Source organism: Furipterus horrens, unplaced genomic scaffold (genome assembly GCF_987537825.1).
Source record: "Furipterus horrens unplaced genomic scaffold, mFurHor1.1.pri manual_scaffold_12, whole genome shotgun sequence".
In the NCBI taxonomy this organism is placed as follows: Eukaryota; Metazoa; Chordata; class Mammalia; order Chiroptera; family Furipteridae; genus Furipterus; species Furipterus horrens.
The window spans coordinates 73,347,090-73,364,708 of record NW_028327182.1 but is presented as its reverse complement, the minus strand read 5'-3'; the positions used below and the strand labels follow the sequence as shown (position 1 = coordinate 73,364,708).

Genomic DNA, 17,619 nt, shown 5'->3' with positions numbered 1-17,619 from the left:
CAGGTCAGATACCCAGCAGGTGTAGCTAATGGACAGTTTAGGATTAAACAATGAAACAAATAACTTCAGTGTTTTCATTTCAAATACGGGGAGGGAAACAGCTAAGAAGAAGGAATTCCATGGGACACACCAAGTCCTGACTGCCCACCCCCCAAATCCTAGATTGTTCCCCACGAGTCTGTTGTTGTGGTTCTGTGCAGTGAGTGTGGAGCCCAGTCCCGTGGTATCGCAAGGTCATCCCCCAATCTTTGTCTCTTGAAGACTCCCTCTGGGTGCTGAAGTTGTGTCATTTGCTTCCTCAGGCTCTTGGTGGAACCATGGGGCTGCCGAGTCACATCTGCCCACAGCTGCTGGCGTTCGCATCCCTGGGCACTGAGGTCTGAACCGGGACCCTGACAAGGACCAGCCCTACCCCCTTGGAGGAAATGGCTGAGCAGCCTAAGCAACAGCAGATGAAAACTTCCTTCCTCTTCATCCAGCTGCAGGCCCCCCCTGCCCCAGCGCTCCCCGCCCTGTCTCCAGCAGCTACAGCCTGGACCGGAGCCCCAGGGAGCCCAGAGGAGGGACACGTTTTCCCAAGTTCCAGGGCAGGCTTCTTGGCAGGCCAGGACCTCGGGTGCACACAGGGCTCAGCTGCTCCTCCCTCATGCCTGCTGCCGAAGGAAGGCCGTGGGACAGAGCAATCAGCTGCTTTCGGTTGCTCTGCTCAGAAGGCGGAGAAGAAGGGAGAGGAAAAACCCCAGGATCTGGATGTACAGAGGGGTGGCTTCTGCAGATCCCTACATTGCAGGCATTCTCTGGCCCCTGCCTCCAGGAAACTTGGCCGGCTCCAGCCCCTGGCATGCAGACCTCCTAGCCCAGATGTCGTCATGAGCAATGGAAGCCGCAACCCCTCCACACACTGGGAGCAATGGCCAGTTGTTATTGCCCCCCAGGACTCAGGGGGCACAGACCCTCAGTCTTGGAATGCTTTGGGATACTCAATTCCACAGGCCACCCTGGCCCACAGTGCTGACCAGGGTGAAAGGGCCGTGCTGAGGAGAGGTGCTGCCACCTGCCAGGTACTTTCGAAGAGCTGGAACGAGGGCCCAGGTACCATCCTACAGGCCAGGAGGGCAAGGCTCTACAGATACTGTCCACCTGTTCAGACCAGCGAGAGTTACCCGGCCCTGCCTACTGCTCTGCCTCTCAAGGTAAGGAAGTGTGTGTGGCTGAATCCCCAGACCCCAGCTGTTCCCACTGGAAGAGAGAATGGAGAGAGGGGACAGAGGCACCCATGAGGGCTCCCATTTCCTCACGCTTGGGTTTCCCTCCACTCTAGATGAACTATCCTCCAGCAGCAGAGGTACTGCCGGCCTCAGTCCTTCTGGGCCTGGCTCTTCCTCTGTGCTCTGACACCGTCCCAGTCACTAGCAACATTCTGTTCGGAAACAGAGAATGAATAACTATTTCCCAGGACTTCTGCCAAAGACAGAGGAAAGTACAAAGAAGTACATACTTTGTAGGGGAAGACCAGAGGAAAAGACAAAGAAAGTGCACAGACATTTATTGAGCCCTATGATGTGCCAGCTAGGTGGTTTCTTATTCTCATTTATCCTCATAACCACCTGAGAAATAGAGGCTCACACCCCCAATTTTAGATGAGGGAATTGAGAAGTGGTTCAGCAAAAACCCTTCCAAAAATGCACTACAAAAAGGGCACTGGGGGCTTTGGGGAGGTTTTGTGGAGGAGTCCAGAACTGGAGCACAGCCTTGGAACTCAGCCACATCCTTGCATCCTTGACCTTCTAAGGCTCACCTCCACCTCCTAGCCCCTCCCCAGATGAGTGTGTAGCCCTGCATCAGACTCCTACCCTCCGTTTTGCATCAGGAAGGGAAAGCATCACGCTGTGTGGTCTCCAGGGTCTCTCTTCCAGCTCATATGGGTTCTACCTGTGATCATGGCCATGCCCACTCTTTGTTATTAGTGTCTTATTCTCTGACTCAACCTCCTCATCATGCTGATGCCTGAGCCAGCCTGCCTTCCCCACTCAGCTCAGGTTTACCGCTCCCAAAATAGATGGACACAAAAAAAAAAACAAAAAAAACGATGCTTTTACTTTTTTTCCCCCAATAGCATGGACATCTTGCTATACTTTGCACATCTCTAGGTGATGGGGGTGAGGTTGAGGAACAGTGTGTGTACTGGGGTTTGTGGGGTGAGACAGAGGAGGAGGGACTCTTATTGGAGTATATGGAAGGGAAGTCACAGGAGAAATGGAGGAAATTCACAACACCGGAAAGGGGCCTTCCTTGGGCTTCGAAATGGCACTGTTTCATCTGGATTCTGTGGCTCTCCAACATGTTCCTTCATGCCACCCTTCCTTCCTTTCTCCTTTTAACAGGGAGTCTATAGAGCCACAGTTAAGAATCAGGGAGAAAGAATGAACTCAACTTTTCTTTCCAAGGGAACTCCTGGAAGAAGAGGGATGCTAGCATGCTTCCTTAAGAAGTAGTTTACAGTTTACATTCCATCCTGGTATTTCTATCACTCATTTCCTGCAGGGATTTAGGACGAATGACATACCCATGCGTCAGAGACCAGGCCCTGTCTGTGGGGTCACATGGTAGTTGTTTGTGTACTTTAATGCTGCTCTGATGACTTGAAAACATCATCTTCCCCCACTCTCCTTTCCTGCTTTCTGAGTATAAGCCAAGCTGCAGGTTGCTGTTTCTCTATGGAGAGGTGCTTCGGGAGCTGGTTCAAGTGGGTAGATTTCTGCCCTGTCTGCAGAAATCTAATGGGCCCCCAGACATCTAAAAGTAAGGATTGCAAGATTCCTTGCTAAAAACCTAGAAACCCCAAGTTCAAGTCTAACCTTGAGCAACCCACCAGTGCTCTCAGTTTTCTCATCTGGAAAACCTGACCCACAGTTGCTATGGAGATCAAGTGTTGAGCAATTGAAAGGATCCCTCAGCAGACCTGTCTTAAGGGGGAGATGAAACGAGGAAAAATCACTGGGACACCAGGTAGGACCAGGAAATCCAGGAAGTTAGAGGTGTAGATAGGTGTAGGCTGGATCTGGTGAAGAAGCAGAGGTACGAAAACTTACTTTTTTTTTTTTTTTTAGTTTTATTTATTATTGTATTTTTTTCCATTACTATTTGGTCCCCTTACACCCCCCTTATCCTCTCTGCAATCACCACACTGTTGTCCATGTTCATTAGTCCTTTTTCCTTTTTGCTCAATCCCTCCACCCCCTAACCTCCGCCACCGCCCCCCACCTCTGCCATCTTAGCTGTCAGCCTGCTCTCTATGTCTGTCTGTCTCTGTTTTCCCTGTTAGTTCAGTTTGTTCATTAGATTCCACATATGAGTGAAATCATATGGTATTTGTCTTTCTCTGACAGACTTATTCACTTAGTATAATGTTCTCCAGGACTATCCGTGCTGTCGCGAAAGGTAAAATTTTCTTCTTTTTTTGGTCGAGTAGTACTCCATTGTGTAAATGTCCCATAGTTGTTTTATCCACTCATCTACTGATGGACACTTGGGCTGCTTCCATATCTTGGCGATTGTAAATAATGCTGCAATGAACATAGGGGTGCTTGTGTTCTTCTGAAGCAGTGTTTTGGGTTCCTTTGGATATATTCCCAGAAAGGTGATCACTGGGTCAAAAGGCAGATCTATTTTAATTTTTTGAGGTATTTCCATACTGCTTTCCACAGAGGTTACACTAATCTGTAAAAGAAGAACAAAATTGGAGGAATTAGGCTACCTAATATCAAGGCCGTAGTGCTCGAGACAGCATGGTACTGGCATAAAAACAGACACATAGATCAAGGAAACAGAGCAGAGAGCCCAGAAATAAACCCACATCTTTATAGTCAATTAATATTTGATAGAGGTAGTAAGCACATACAGTGGGCTAAAGATAGTTTATTCAATAAATGGTGTTGGGAAAATTGAACAGATGCATCCAGAAAAATGAAACTAGACCACCTTCTTACACCACACACAAGAATACATTCAAAATGGACTAAAGACTTAAAATGATAGACCTGAAACCATAAATGTCCCAGAATAAAACAGGCAGCAAAATCTTGGACATAGCTCATAACAATATTTTATTAGATATATCTCCCCCAGGCAAGGGAAACAAAAGAAAAAATAAACAAATGGGACTACATCAAACTAAAAAGTTTTTGCACAGCAAAGGAAAACATCAACAAAATAAAAAGACCCACAGAATGGGAGAACATATTTTCCAATACATATGATAAGGGATTAATACTCAAAATTTATAAAGAACTTACAAACTCAACACACAAAACAACAAACAACCCAATTAAAAAATAGTCAAAAGACTTGAACAGACACTTCTCCAAAGAGGACATACAAATGGCCAATAGACATGTGAAAAGATGTTCAATGTCACTAATCATCAGAAAAATGCAAATAGAAACCACAGTGAAATATCATCTCACATCTGGTAGGATGGCTACCATCAATAAATCAACAAACAAGTGCTGGGGAGGATATGGAGGAAGGGAACCCTTTTGCAGTGTTGGTGGGAATGCAAAACTTACTCTTACCCTTGCTGGTCAGATGTTGTGATTATTTCTGCCATGGGAAGGAGGGGAGATAGGAAATTAGCACCTTCAGAACCACAAGTCCTGTATATGGCTATGGTTATTATTAACCAGGTGACCCCTGTCTGGTCTTGGGTGTCAGAGAAATTAGCAAAATCAACAGAAATAGTTTTTCCATCTGCCCAGCTCTGAACAGATGAAGTTGTCCTCTAAAAATTTGATGGATTAGTATATGAGAATTACCCAATCCTCTCATATTTTGGAATTTAACTTTATGAGTCACAGCAAAGTGGGAGAAGGCTGATTAAAAATGTCTTTATGTCAACTACGAATGGCAAGACCCTTGATTACTCATAGTGAGACCTTTCACTTGATATACTCAGCAATCACGTGATCACTTATACTTATTAAGGTAAAGTATTGGTTACATGGAAGCAAATCTGTTCCTCCATATGTATCATAGGATTGATAGTTTCCTAGCAGAAAAATATGGATAAATTCTCTTCTCCAAATGGCTAAATTTATACTTTTACTTTTGAAACAAATGGACTCCTAAGTGAAAGTTGTTGACTTACATCTTCCAAATAGCTTAAGGAGAGATTGCTGTGAATTAAATCACTTGTTTCTTTATTTACACTATGACTGGGCTTTGGTTAAAACAACTATAGCCCTCTATGACCTACAGAAGGCATCAAAAACCTCAAAACTCTGTAAGGATGTGCATTCTTATAATCTCCATTTCATGGATGAGGAGACAGATGATTGAGGATGGTCAGTGACTTGCTGAACCCCAACACTAAGACACGGCAGCTGCGGACAGGGTTCTTTCAGCCTTCTATCATGGTCTTCTGAGACAATGAGATGTCCCCAGAAGGCAATCCACCATTTCCTCACCTGGTGGCCTCTACTGCACTCCTGCTTTCTCTGGTGGAGAGGGTGGGAGAAGGACCCTCGGGAGTACAGGTCTAATGACTAGGCCTTGTGTTGAACAAGCACTGCTTCCTAGCAGCAGTGCAGGCATGGAGTTGGAGGACATGGAGTTCCAGTTCTGGGCAATGCTTCCTGAGGGATGTGACAATTCTGTGCTGGGTCTGTTGGTGTAAATCAGGAAATGTTCCATGGTCTGGGGCCAGAGCCTGCCCCATGATTTCTTGGATGCCACATTCTGCTGCCTCTCCATGGGAACACAAGGAACTGACCATGTGTGACTTGAGTTTAGGGCTAAAGGTAAGAAGTCCATATGAAGACACAGAAAACAGGTATAACTCAAAAGAGAGGAAAAGGGCTTTCTCTACAATCATTTTGGGACGTTTACAACTTTTTCTTTACTAGATATTCATATCTTAACATATTTTATATTTTGAAATAATAATGACTTTCAGTATGTAAATGACATTAGAAAATTAGCAGAATAATATTTTTTTAAATTGCCCTCTAAATGCCATTTTTAAAAATCCCACGAAATTTTCACTTGTAGCTTTAAATTTCCAAAAAATTTTAACTCTCTGTTTTGGTCTTACTCTTTTTTCTTCCTTTGACCTGAACCACAATGAATTTTGTGAGTTTTCATCACTAGCTTCTAGAAGTGTTCAGGGTTTAGAAGACTGGGTAAGAGTGAGTAAGACAAGCAAAGAGTTCATAAGAGGCTTGGAGGGAGACAAGGATGGGCATGCTATTCCTTAAGGCAGCAATTTTCAACCTTTTCCTTTCCTGGCACACAGAAACTAATTACTAAAATTCTATGGCACACCCAAAAATAAACTGTATTTATTTTTCTGATATGACAGAAAATAGGTATAATTTTGATTCATTCACACTGAACGTTTATTGTTGTGTTGGCTGTTGTCATTTTTTAATTTGACTGTCTAAGGGGAAAAGAGGTCAGTGCCCCTGACTCAATACTCAGGTATTGCATGTTTTAAAAATCCCTGCAACACACTGGTTGAAAATCGCTGCCTTAGGTGATGAATGGAAATGCAGTGTAGCCTGTTTTCTTAAAAACAGTCCTTGTCTAACAAGCTACAGAAAATAGTTTTAACTCACTGTGTCTTGGATTGTTTTGCCTTAAAATGAACTATCTTTGTAAAGCACATTAAATTTTTGATACAAAGTTTTTATTTAGAGTAAAGGTCACTGGCACTGGGATTTAAGAGATAAACATGAAGCTCTGCTTCTGCCATCTAACTAGTAAAGTGGCCCCTGACATGTCACTGAGTAAAGCTAGACTATCTTTGTTCTCTGAGGTCTTTACAGTTCTGACATTCTATGATTACATATGAGTCTATGAATCCAAAAAGGAAATAAAACTGTTTAATGAAATAAAAATATTAAAATAATGTAATTTTATCTACTTCAGCTTGTTTCTAAAGATTAATTATTTTGCCAACTGACTTCGCTGCCGGGAAGCTATATACAGGGTGGGGCAAAAGTAACTTAACAGCTGTGAGTATGTGAAACACAGATTTTATTCTTGTATTATTATTTATTCATTATTGTATCATTTTCCATACGAACAACTGTAAACCTGCTTTTGTCCTACCCTATACAATGTGCTTGACTCTCTCAGAGAGATGTGGGATTTCATGGGAGCTAGGATGATTCCCTATGTGAATAGCACAATAAATGAATGAATGAATCTTTGAAAAAGTGATTAACATTCAGTGATATGAACAAGTAAGTACCTTCTTTGATCAGTAATACAAGATCTCCACCACAGAATTTTAGGGCCAGAATTACAATCTGCCTGTCCCCTAATGATTGATATCTCCTTCTCTGACCAGACTCTAGTTTAATTAAATTCCCTTCTGGAGTGGAAGACTGATTGCCAGGTATACTTAACCCCCAGGAAGAGGTCATTTATCTCATTTAGGGTGAATGATTATATAACCAGGCCTATTTGACTTTTCAGGACTATCATAAGCTTAGAAATGGTTCTGGCCATAAAATGGTATTCTTCATAATTCTGTTTTATAGTAATCCTTCTTGGTGAGCAATTTGGCATTTTAAAAAAGAAACTAGAGCAGAGAGAGAGCTTACACAAATGTCTGTACAGTAATTTTAACAGCAATATAGATAAATCACTGTGCAATGGTATCTCTTTAAAAGATTTTGGTATTTAGGAGACAACATTGATTAAATTGAAAAGCTTATCTTTAGTCTATTTTACACTGCATTGGTTTTGACACAGATGTCTTGATTTACTACTTGAGTAAATAAAGCCTGAGATAGCAGAGTGGGTTTCAGTTCCATTTCATCTTGTGATTTGCCTTGGTGTTCCCATGACAACATTCTCTCACGCTCTTTCTCTCCTTACCACTTCCTTTGACATTCACACACAGAAGTCTTCTGGATCCTGCCTTGTACAGGTGCATCCCACATGGAACGACGTACACCTCAGCATCTTCACTGAAAGAAGAGAGCAGAAAGCAAGCAGGTGGACCACTCTCAGCTGTGCGTCCCTGTGCCATAAGAAAAGCATTGGGAGTGAGAGCTGGGACACAGGGCTTCTAACCCTTTCTCTGATTCAAGTTAGCTAAGTAAGGGCAAGTTTCTTTATTCTGGGTCTTAATTCCTTGTCTGTGGTGTAAAAAGATTAGACTGTGATTTCCTTCCTCCTAGCGCCATGATTCTAAAATCTTGCCAATTCATTTGTTCTTGTATTTGTGAGAATTCAACTGAAACTACAGTTTTTTGATGACAAATCTCCAAGGATCCATCATATTTAGAACACACTACTATTGGGAAACTCTCTCATTCATAAAATTAGATCCTCCTTCAGTATCCGGAGGATAAATAGGAGCTAAACTACATTTTAAAGCATTTTATGCTAACATTTGCCCAATTTTCTAATCTCGAGTATTAAATGTTTTTACAAAATACTGGTAGCATTAGTCAAGTATTAAGTTTTGTCTGAGAGATTTGGACAAAAAGACTAACTTGAGTTTTTTGTAACTGCAAAAAGGAGTTATGTTATTCTTCCACATTAAAAGGAAATGAATTTGCTTAAAGGGGTGGTTCTGTGTTTTTAGTCTCATGAATTAATTATTCAGCAAAGGGAATATTGAAAATCAGTTTCACCCAGGAATTGACTACCCTCAGCCAGTTTCAATCAGTTCCAACAAATTGCCTCACTTTAACTTTGAAGTTTTGTACCCTTGAACAAAAGTATCTTCTACCACTTGTAGATTTAGTTAGGATTCTTGGTTATGTGTACTAGAGACCTTCATGTCTACTTAATCCCGAATGAGAGGGATTCAAGAGAAGGAGAACACATCTGTGTAAATGAAGGGTTTTGCAGAACCCAAGGGCAGACACGAGATGGGCCTCAGGACCTACTGGATTGAGGGCTTCAGATCATTTAGGTCTCTCTTTTCATCTCTTTTCTCTATTGCCTTCTGCCCTTCTCTGCAGTCTTCTCTGAATCATTCTTTCTCTGCCTGCACATCAGCTCCTCCCCCCACTCCCTTCTTCACAGGGAGGAATATGGCCACTTACAACTCCCAAATTCATTATCTCCTCTCTTTAGAGACAATTCAGACTAAGACTGGGGTTCCTTAGGCACACTTCCCAATCCCCCTGGGAACAGGCTCCTTGGTCCAGTGTGGATTGGGTGTCCACCCAATCTACTATGGTGGAGCCGGGGCTGGGTGCAGCTCACATGGTACTATCAGCCTACTGAGACCCCAAAGATGGTTATAACTGTGTAAATCTTAGAAAGGGACAGTTTCTAGAAATTGATGGGAGAGGATGGAAGCAAGTATGAGCAGCCATCCCAATAAATGACCAAAAACACTTTCAGAGAGTTGTTAACTAAAATTTATAAGATGATTGCTTTGTTTAAATTTCCTGAGTCCTCTCAGATTTTAAGGGAGCCAGTTTTTAATAGTCTTTGGGGAGGTTTTTGAAAAGATCACCCTTAAACTAAGCAATATGTTAGAATCAAATTATTGTCTATGTGGTTTATAAATAGATTTGCTTCCAGAATCTGCTACTGGTTATCATATGGTAAATTTTCTTTTTCAAATGTTTGTTTTTCCTTGTAGATTTTTAAAGACTATAAATGCTACAAGATTTACACAAATGTAAGTCCTTAGGTGAAACCGGGGTTCTGTGGTAAGCAGATTGCCATCTTGGATTCTGCATGTGATCTTTTCAACTTTATGGCAACTCACTGGGACTTCTGACCCAGTATTGGAGGTCAGAACAAAAACAGAAGAGTTAAGATAAGCCCTGTTCCTTGAACTGGTTTATACTGATTTCTTGAACTAAACCACATCAACAAAAAACAAAATGTGGGCAGAAGGAAGAACGAGGGCTCCATGTAGTTAATGTTGTTGGGCTCCAGCAGGACTGCTTTTTTTAGGAAGTCCACTTTCCTTCTTTCTAAAGGAATCAGCAGCTGTGACTCTTTTTTGGCTGCCCTTTGTGTTGTGCATATTTCCTGTGATTATATTTAGTCAATGTTAACTTTTGGGAATTTAACTTTCAATTTTCAGGGTATGTGATTTTTGTATTAACCTTTCAATTACCAGGCCCAGATTATGCTCCAGGGCTTTATTAAAGTATCTATCATTTGAAAATCCTATTTTATCTGCAAGGAGCTTGGTTACTCTTCAGTGAGTGGTCACACTGATCATATGATGAGGTAACAATGAAAGTATCACCCTATGTATCCCATGCCATAAGCAGAGAGAGCTCAGGAGAGTTTATTTATATTCACTCAATCTTTCTCCATAAGGATTTCAAGTGCCCCACAACCATAGCACAAGTAACAAATTAAAATGATGGTAAAGGTTACTACAGTAGTAATAAAGAATCTGTCCTAAGAAAATATAAATAGGGGTCAAGATGAAGAAAAGATCAGGTCAAGATCAGGAAAAGAACCCCCCCGCCCCCTCCCCCCCAAAAAATGCCTTAAAGGCCTACAGAGGTGCTATGTTTGAGAGTCAAAGTTTGCCATGTGCTTTCTAGCTTCCCAAGCATAAAGAGACATGGTAAGCTACAGATTTCTGGTTGTGAAAAGTAAAGGAGGGAGGGAGGGAAGAAAGGATGGGTGGAGGGAGAGAGGGAAAGAAGGAGGGAGGAAGGTAAAGCAGGAAAGGATTTCCTTTGACATGTTCTACAGAAATTAATTTTCTTTAAAAAACAACCCTGGGTTTTGCTTGCCTTTAAAAATAACAGTAAAAAATAACATACTGTATTAAATTTTTTTTCTAAGGAACAGTTAATATTTACTATTTCTCTGTTTCCTTAGACATGTATACAATATAATTTGATTTTCTGGATAATTTAAGTAATCAATAATAGTGATATTATTTGCTGGTAACCATAGATCAGTGACACTATTTGCTTCTGTACTTAATGCTTCCAAATATTCAGCTCTCTGAGTTGTTTTTGGTTTTTAGTAATTTTTCAGTTTTCTCCATGCTGGCCTCCCCTTTCTTGCTGCTATCAGCATGCCTACCTCTAATGTACTTCTTGTACCCACCATAGGCCAGGAAACTAATTTGTTTAAGTTGTAAAGCAAACTTGTTAATTATGTAAATAAAAGTAGAAAAGGGTTAAGTGGCTCATCTAGCATAAAATCTCCTGAGGTTTACTATGGATTGTTTTATCTTCTGATTTTGTGTGTTCAGAGATGATGCTTTTACTTTCTAGGAACATAGCCACACTATGGATAAAAAAAGTTACTGAACAAATAACTTCTGGATTCATTGGGTCCCTAAATATTTCTTGACCACCAGCTGTATGGGAGGCACTGTTCTAGGCACTGGGGAGGCAGCAGTGAGTAGGATGAATGAAGTCCCTGCTCATACATTCTGGTAGGAGCAGGAAGTGATAAGTAAATAAAGCATGGGCATCAAATTTCAATTGTGACAAGTGCTTAGAAGAAAATAAAACAGAAGGAAATGATGAGGTGAGGGTGCTGGAATGAATAGTTTATGCAATGAGAGAAGGCCTCACAGAGAAGGTGGTTGAGTTGAATGAGACTTGAAAGCCCGACAATAGCTATCCATGGTCAGGGAGGGGAAGGTTCCTGGTAGGGGTTAGCAGAAGAGTCCCATGTACCTGCAGGATTATTAGTGAGCATAAATTACTGGAAAAGTCAGGGCCATAGGCAGGGCCAGATCCCATAATCCTCAAAGTCTCTGATAAGGAGTGTGAATTTCATTCTAACTACAATGGGGAAACTTTGGAGAGTTTTAAGCACAAGAAAAACACAGAAATTAAGGAGTGGTGGATGCATTTATGAAGTAACTTCCCTAAAGTTATTCTGGAGATTAAAACATTTAATATCTCTGCCTCCTACTTCCTAATCCTGTTGAATAACCTGTGAGGCACACCACTTAAATCCCTCTAAAGAGTAGGGAGCTCTGATTTTTTCCCAGAAGTCCTTTAGTTCTGAACTAAAGGCATGACAAATTCATGAAGGATTAAGACAGGTGAAAGGGGGAGGGGGAGACTCCAGTTACTCAAGGATTTGAGATTTCCCCAAATGAGCCTTCACTATAATGATAGACAATAGAGCAGATCCTTTCAATATTTATAAACTGAAAGTATAATTTGTTACAGTGCATAATGTTTAGAATATAAAAAGAAAAACTTTCTTTTTTATCATTACAAAATGCATTACAGTGCGCTCTCCCTCTCTGGAGCACACCCACACCTCTCTCCCCTCTCACACGTACATCTCCTAAACTCTAAGTGTCCCCATGAGACTTGCCACCAAGGGAGCAATGGGCAGCGGCAGCTCATCCTGGGCTAACCCCGTGAGCCTGTCTCCAAAGCCCCCTTTGCTCTGACTTTCCTTGGAGCTCTTCTCTGCTAAGCCCTTCCTTGTTTTGCTGTCCCCAGCATTAATAATGTACTCTCAAAAGAAAACAAAAACAAATGCATTACATATAATAGGTGGTCCATAAATATCTTTTACCTTCTAGATCGCCTATGGCAAAGCCACTCTAAGTGGCCTCCCCTTTTACTAATCCCTTCAGTTCTTTCCTCACAGCCTTTGGTCCCTCCATTTCACACTCATAACATGCTGCACTGTGAGGCCCTCCAGGCTAGTCGCTTGTCAAGCAAAGGGTGGTTGGCACTGTTGGAGTCGATCCAAAGTGGAATAAAATTTCAAGCTATCTTTGGGGTCATAAAGGGTGGTGTTTTATGAAAGTGTATTTCTCTCGTGTGAGTAATGTTTAAGGAGTTCTTCAGCAGGCTTGTGGCCAAGGAATTACAGTAACATTTCCCTTTGGCTGAGCTTGTTGACCTAGTTTTCTTGATCTACTCTGTGAATAATTCTTGTGAGTAATATCCCCCCAACCGTGATAACTATTCTCCTAAAGAACCAGCTTACTCCATGCTTTCAACTACTTGTAAAATAAGTGTTTCCGACTTAAATCATTCCTACTTGGTGTGCCATTTAAAAAAGCTAATGGCAAAAATCCTTTCTCATCCTTAATCTGTTTTAGTAAGTGAAGTTTTCCTTATAGTTCTCTGCAAATTGCCCTTCCACCACCTTTTTATGCTGTTGGTGAAACACGGCTGGCTGGTTTTTGTTCATTTATTGTGTTGTCTTGTGGTTTATAGCCTCTGAAGACCTCTGGGGGGTGGGGAGCATTACATAAATCCAATAAGGAGTAATTGCAGGAATTATGCTATTGATTACCTGTAACTTACTTTAAGCATTATTAAAATAATTTATTTAATGTTTTTGTAGGTCCTTTATAAAGCACAAAAATAGATGGAGGATTCTTTTTCTGCTTTCTATAAGCGTGAAGTCTGAGGCAGGCAAACATATATTCAAAGAGGCGTTTTTACACATATGCAAGAAATATCAGCAGAATAAGGACAAAGGTTTACTACTTTGTGTGATAATCGGAGTAGGCCTACTGTGGGGTGATGACTGAAGAGGCAAGTTGTGGGAGTTACTATCTGTGCATCCTGGTTTGAGAAAAGTCACTATCTCTGTTGCATTTAGTTAGGGGAAGATTCTTAATGGGGGTGAGCTTCAGGGCTATGTGAGTGAATGAAGGAAAGCTTGGTGGCTTAATAGAATGTAAAGAGGGTTTCAGTTTGGGGTTTCTCCTGAGATCATATGTGAATTACATTATTTATTATGAAGGAACATATCAACTATGTGATCATATATACATAGAAGGAATGTTTTCCAAAATGAAAGTTAAGATTTCTAGCTTATAAATTTATGCCTTTTATTCAAGAGAATAAAAAATAAAGTTAAAAAGTAAATTACATTTATTAGAAAGAATAAAATATCACTAAAAAGCACATCTTTCAGCAAAAACAAGAGCATCATTTAATGCAATGTCAGAGAATTTGAAATCAGGCCCAGGAACATCTGGACCTAGAGCGCCATTTCTGTGCGTTAGAGTGGTAGCAACCTACTAGACCTGGAAGATTTTCCTTATCCTGGAAGACTTCCTTTCTCAGGTGGCAGGCAGTGGTGGCAACTGAATAAAGCCACACTGTGAGGTGTTGCTAAGAGACAGAAGAAACACAGGAATGGGTCCTGTAAGCTTGATCAAAGTCAGTGAACCTGAAGCTATTTCCTGGTCAGAGGGTGCAGGGTGGGGAGGGGAGGGGAGGCAGGGCTTGGGGTGTTTTTTTGAATGAAGCTCCTTGTGCAAGGCCTGCAGGTTTGCCATAGCACAGGAAGGATTCTGCTGTTTGAACAGTAAATCAAAGCAGGTAATCCTGGCTGGGAGCAAGCAGAGTGTGACCCCTGAACAAAAATGAGGTTTAGTAATTTGTGACACTCTAACAATACATCAATTCACAGCAGTAATATTAGATAGGACAGGGGTCTCAAGGTCTGGCCAGTTCTTACCAAATGCTATTCTTGCTGACTGTTAAGTGTAGCACAGCTGTAAACAAGATGAGCTTGACAGGAACCCAACTGGGTAAGTGTAGCCAACTGCAAAGAAGAAATCGACATGTAATTAAGCAAATCCTGTATATAAGCAATGGCTAAGCCTCCCTTGCAGGAGACAGAGCTTTGGATGTGAAACACCTATCTGTTTTACTCTCTGCCAGTACAATCAAAACTACCTACAACAACCACATCTCGTTCTTGAATAGAGCACCCCAAGCAGCAAACCCCTTGAGTTCACTGACAGCAATGTATAGATTGGCTTTTCTGCCTCTGTCCTCCCCAGACAACATGATTGTTAAGCCTCTTAGTCACAGAGACCAGCCAAAGATTTTTTAACATTGAAAAAATTTCCCTCCCTTTGCAGGCTTGCCTGGCCTATGCTACAGGTGGAAGTCTTTGCTTTATCAAAAAATGGGTGCTTCCTTATTAAGAACAGGAAGAAGAACAAAATAGGTTATTCATGAACTATGTAACAGGTATCAAAAGCCATCAATATGCTCAGAGAAAGAGTCATTTTGTTATTTGTAACAAAATCACATTAAAACCTAGCCCCAAATTCCCATCCTACTGGACTAGCAAGAAATGCATTCTTAGCTATTCTCAGGGCTCCCTGTCCACTAAGTGGGCCAAGGGTCAAGAAAGGTCCATGATATGAGAGCACCCATGAACTCCTGAATCTGCTTGTTCCTTTGGTGGGAGTCCTGGCTCTGCCTGTCCCTTCCTGGCTGGGAAGCCTTATTAAATTAATCTCTCTGGACCTCAGTTTCCTCATCTGTAAAATGGAGATTAGATGAGTACCTACTTGATAGAAAATAAGCATCAAGTGAGTTTTAATAAGACTTGTAATCACGCCTGGCACAGACTACGCTGATGCTGGGGAGGCCTCCTGCTTTGATCATCAGTTAGTGCTGCGTCTGCACTAACCTCTGCCAGACAGCTTCCCGTCCTCGGCTGCTGCCTTCTGGTCTCACAGTGCCCTGGATTCTGAGGTCTGGACTGCCCTGCGCTTCTGGAACAGTAACACCTAAAAAGCATGCAAGTTAAGAGTAGAGGGGGGCGGTCAAGGGTCTTCTCTCCCTTCTCTATGCCTGAGGAGATGACTTTTTCTTCCCCTCCCCATCTCCAAATATAAAGGCAAAAGTTATTATTTTCTTTGTTTAATCCTAAAGTCTGTTATATATGACTAACACCTGGTGGGTCCTTGAGAAAAAGAAAATTAGTGAAGCTTAGCAATCTTCGGGAAAACAAAACAGGGCTCTCTGTAGTTGGAATAGTAAAAGAATGTGCCTCAGGGTCCTAAAACAGGGTTAGAACTTGGGAGGCAGGAATTTTGAAGCCTGTAAAATCCTGGCTAGCTGTCCCCAAGGCATTTCACAAACACACCCACCCTTCACTTAATTTCTGCCACTCCCCTGCTTAAAACTTCCCCTAAAAAACTACCTCTGAGAAGTCCCCAGGATTCACTTTCTATTCCTTTCCAGGCTCAAGCCAAAGCCCTCCTCTCCCCACACACTTGTTATAGCACCTTCTGTATCTTCTAACAGGAGGAAAATGTCTGAGGGAACCTTGTGCTCTGGACCCATAATCCTTCCCAGGGCTTGGCTTAAAGGGAAGGAAGCTGAAAATGAATCAGGAGGAAAGCCACAAGTTCATGTTAATAAACTATCGTGCCTCTCAAGAATGATTGGGAGAGGTTTCTAATCATTAGACCGCATTCCACAAATAAAACATCAAGACCAGGCCTGCCTAGCAGAAGTCGTCGTCGGCAGCTGTCCGTCTCGAGAGACGATGGTGTAGCTTCTTAAGAGTCTATCTGCACCGCCGAGAATGGCTGTGCAGTCCGACTCGGGAGTGACACGGTATCTGTCTCCTCCCGTGTTAAATCGACATCTTGCGATGACGCTGGAGTGTCCTCTCCAGTGAAGCTGAAGCTACAGAGCCTGGGCAGGGTGATATGGAGGGTCTGCTGTTGCCCATGCAGCAGACCCCCCCTCTCTTCGCAGCTGAAGGGTCCAAGGGAAAGACGGAGTCAATACAGCTTGGCTTCAGGTGCGCCGCAGGAGTTGCCGGTGTTGACTACAACGTCAAACCGCCTTAGGGACTCCGGCTACGGATTTTCTGTCGGGGTTTACTCCCTTAGCCTTTCCCCTGAAGAGGTATGCCGCAAGGCAGCGGAGGTTTTTTGGAGTCAGAGTTTTCCTTCTCTGATGTGCCCTGACTGGAAGATCGAACCAGCGACACTTAGCTCGCAGGCCGACGCTCAATCCACTGAGCCAAACCAGCCAGGGTACCTAGCAGAAGTAAAGGAAAGAGTTAAAGAAAATTTGGATTTTACAAAGATGTGTTGATAAACTATATTGGATCTCTGGATTCAGGGTTGCTTGGTTCCTTTCAATGTTTGTGCCATCTTTTAAAAAAATTTTAGGAGGGACCATCAACATTTATTTATATTTGGTTCTCCTTTACTGGAAGGCGGTTTCCACAGCTGCACAGACTTGTACATAACGGGGCATAATGTATTGAATTTTGCAAAAGTACAGCTTCTGCCCAAGCACTTCTGTTGAGTTTAGTCAGCTGGCTGCTGGGCTGGCCCCCTCTTCCAAATCTCCTATTCCCTTTCATTTCCCTCCCCTCATAGGAAGAATGAAGCTTTGTTCTTAAGTTGTTTCAAGCAAACTAAGCCCTTGTGGAAACTGCTTCATTCAGTTTTATAGGTCGCTAGATTCCACAGCATGTCTGAGATTTATCATTCATATTAAAGAGAAAAGCTCCCCTGTGTAATTCTTTGAACTGTTGTAAAGATTTAATGTCATTTGCATTCAAGCAGCTGAAAGTAAATAATTGTGATGCTGGGTGGCTATTCTTCTGCTGAGTTTGGACAGTTTTAAAGAACTGATTCCATGTTAGCTTGGCATTAATTCAAGGTGTGTGAATAGTCCCCAGCAGAACTGTGGGCTGAATATGATGGAAACCTGGACATTTTTATGATGCATAACAAGGCTTTGGGGGAGGGGGCTCCAAGGCCAGTGACAGGAGGTGGTGGGAAGGACTTTCTAGAGCACTCAGCTGTGGAGACCACCCTTGAGAAGGAAGCAAAGGTGCCCAGGAGTAAGTGCTGTTCTCACAGTCACAGCAAGCCCAGCTCCAGATAGTCTGCATGTC

The 17,619-nt window shown here is 42.2% G+C and overlaps 1 protein-coding gene across 1 annotated transcript in view; it reads left to right on the top strand.

The window, feature by feature from the left end:
* The first annotated feature begins 425 nt into the window (after positions 1 to 425).
* PSD3 (pleckstrin and Sec7 domain containing 3) overlaps positions 426 to 17,619 on the top strand; it is a 458,929-nt gene continuing 441,735 nt past the window's right edge. The window contains exon 1 of the mRNA XM_090258695.1: positions 426 to 1,193. Within this exon, the coding sequence (XP_090114821.1) occupies positions 426 to 1,193 (768 nt within the window). The remainder of the gene's footprint in view (positions 1,194 to 17,619) is intronic.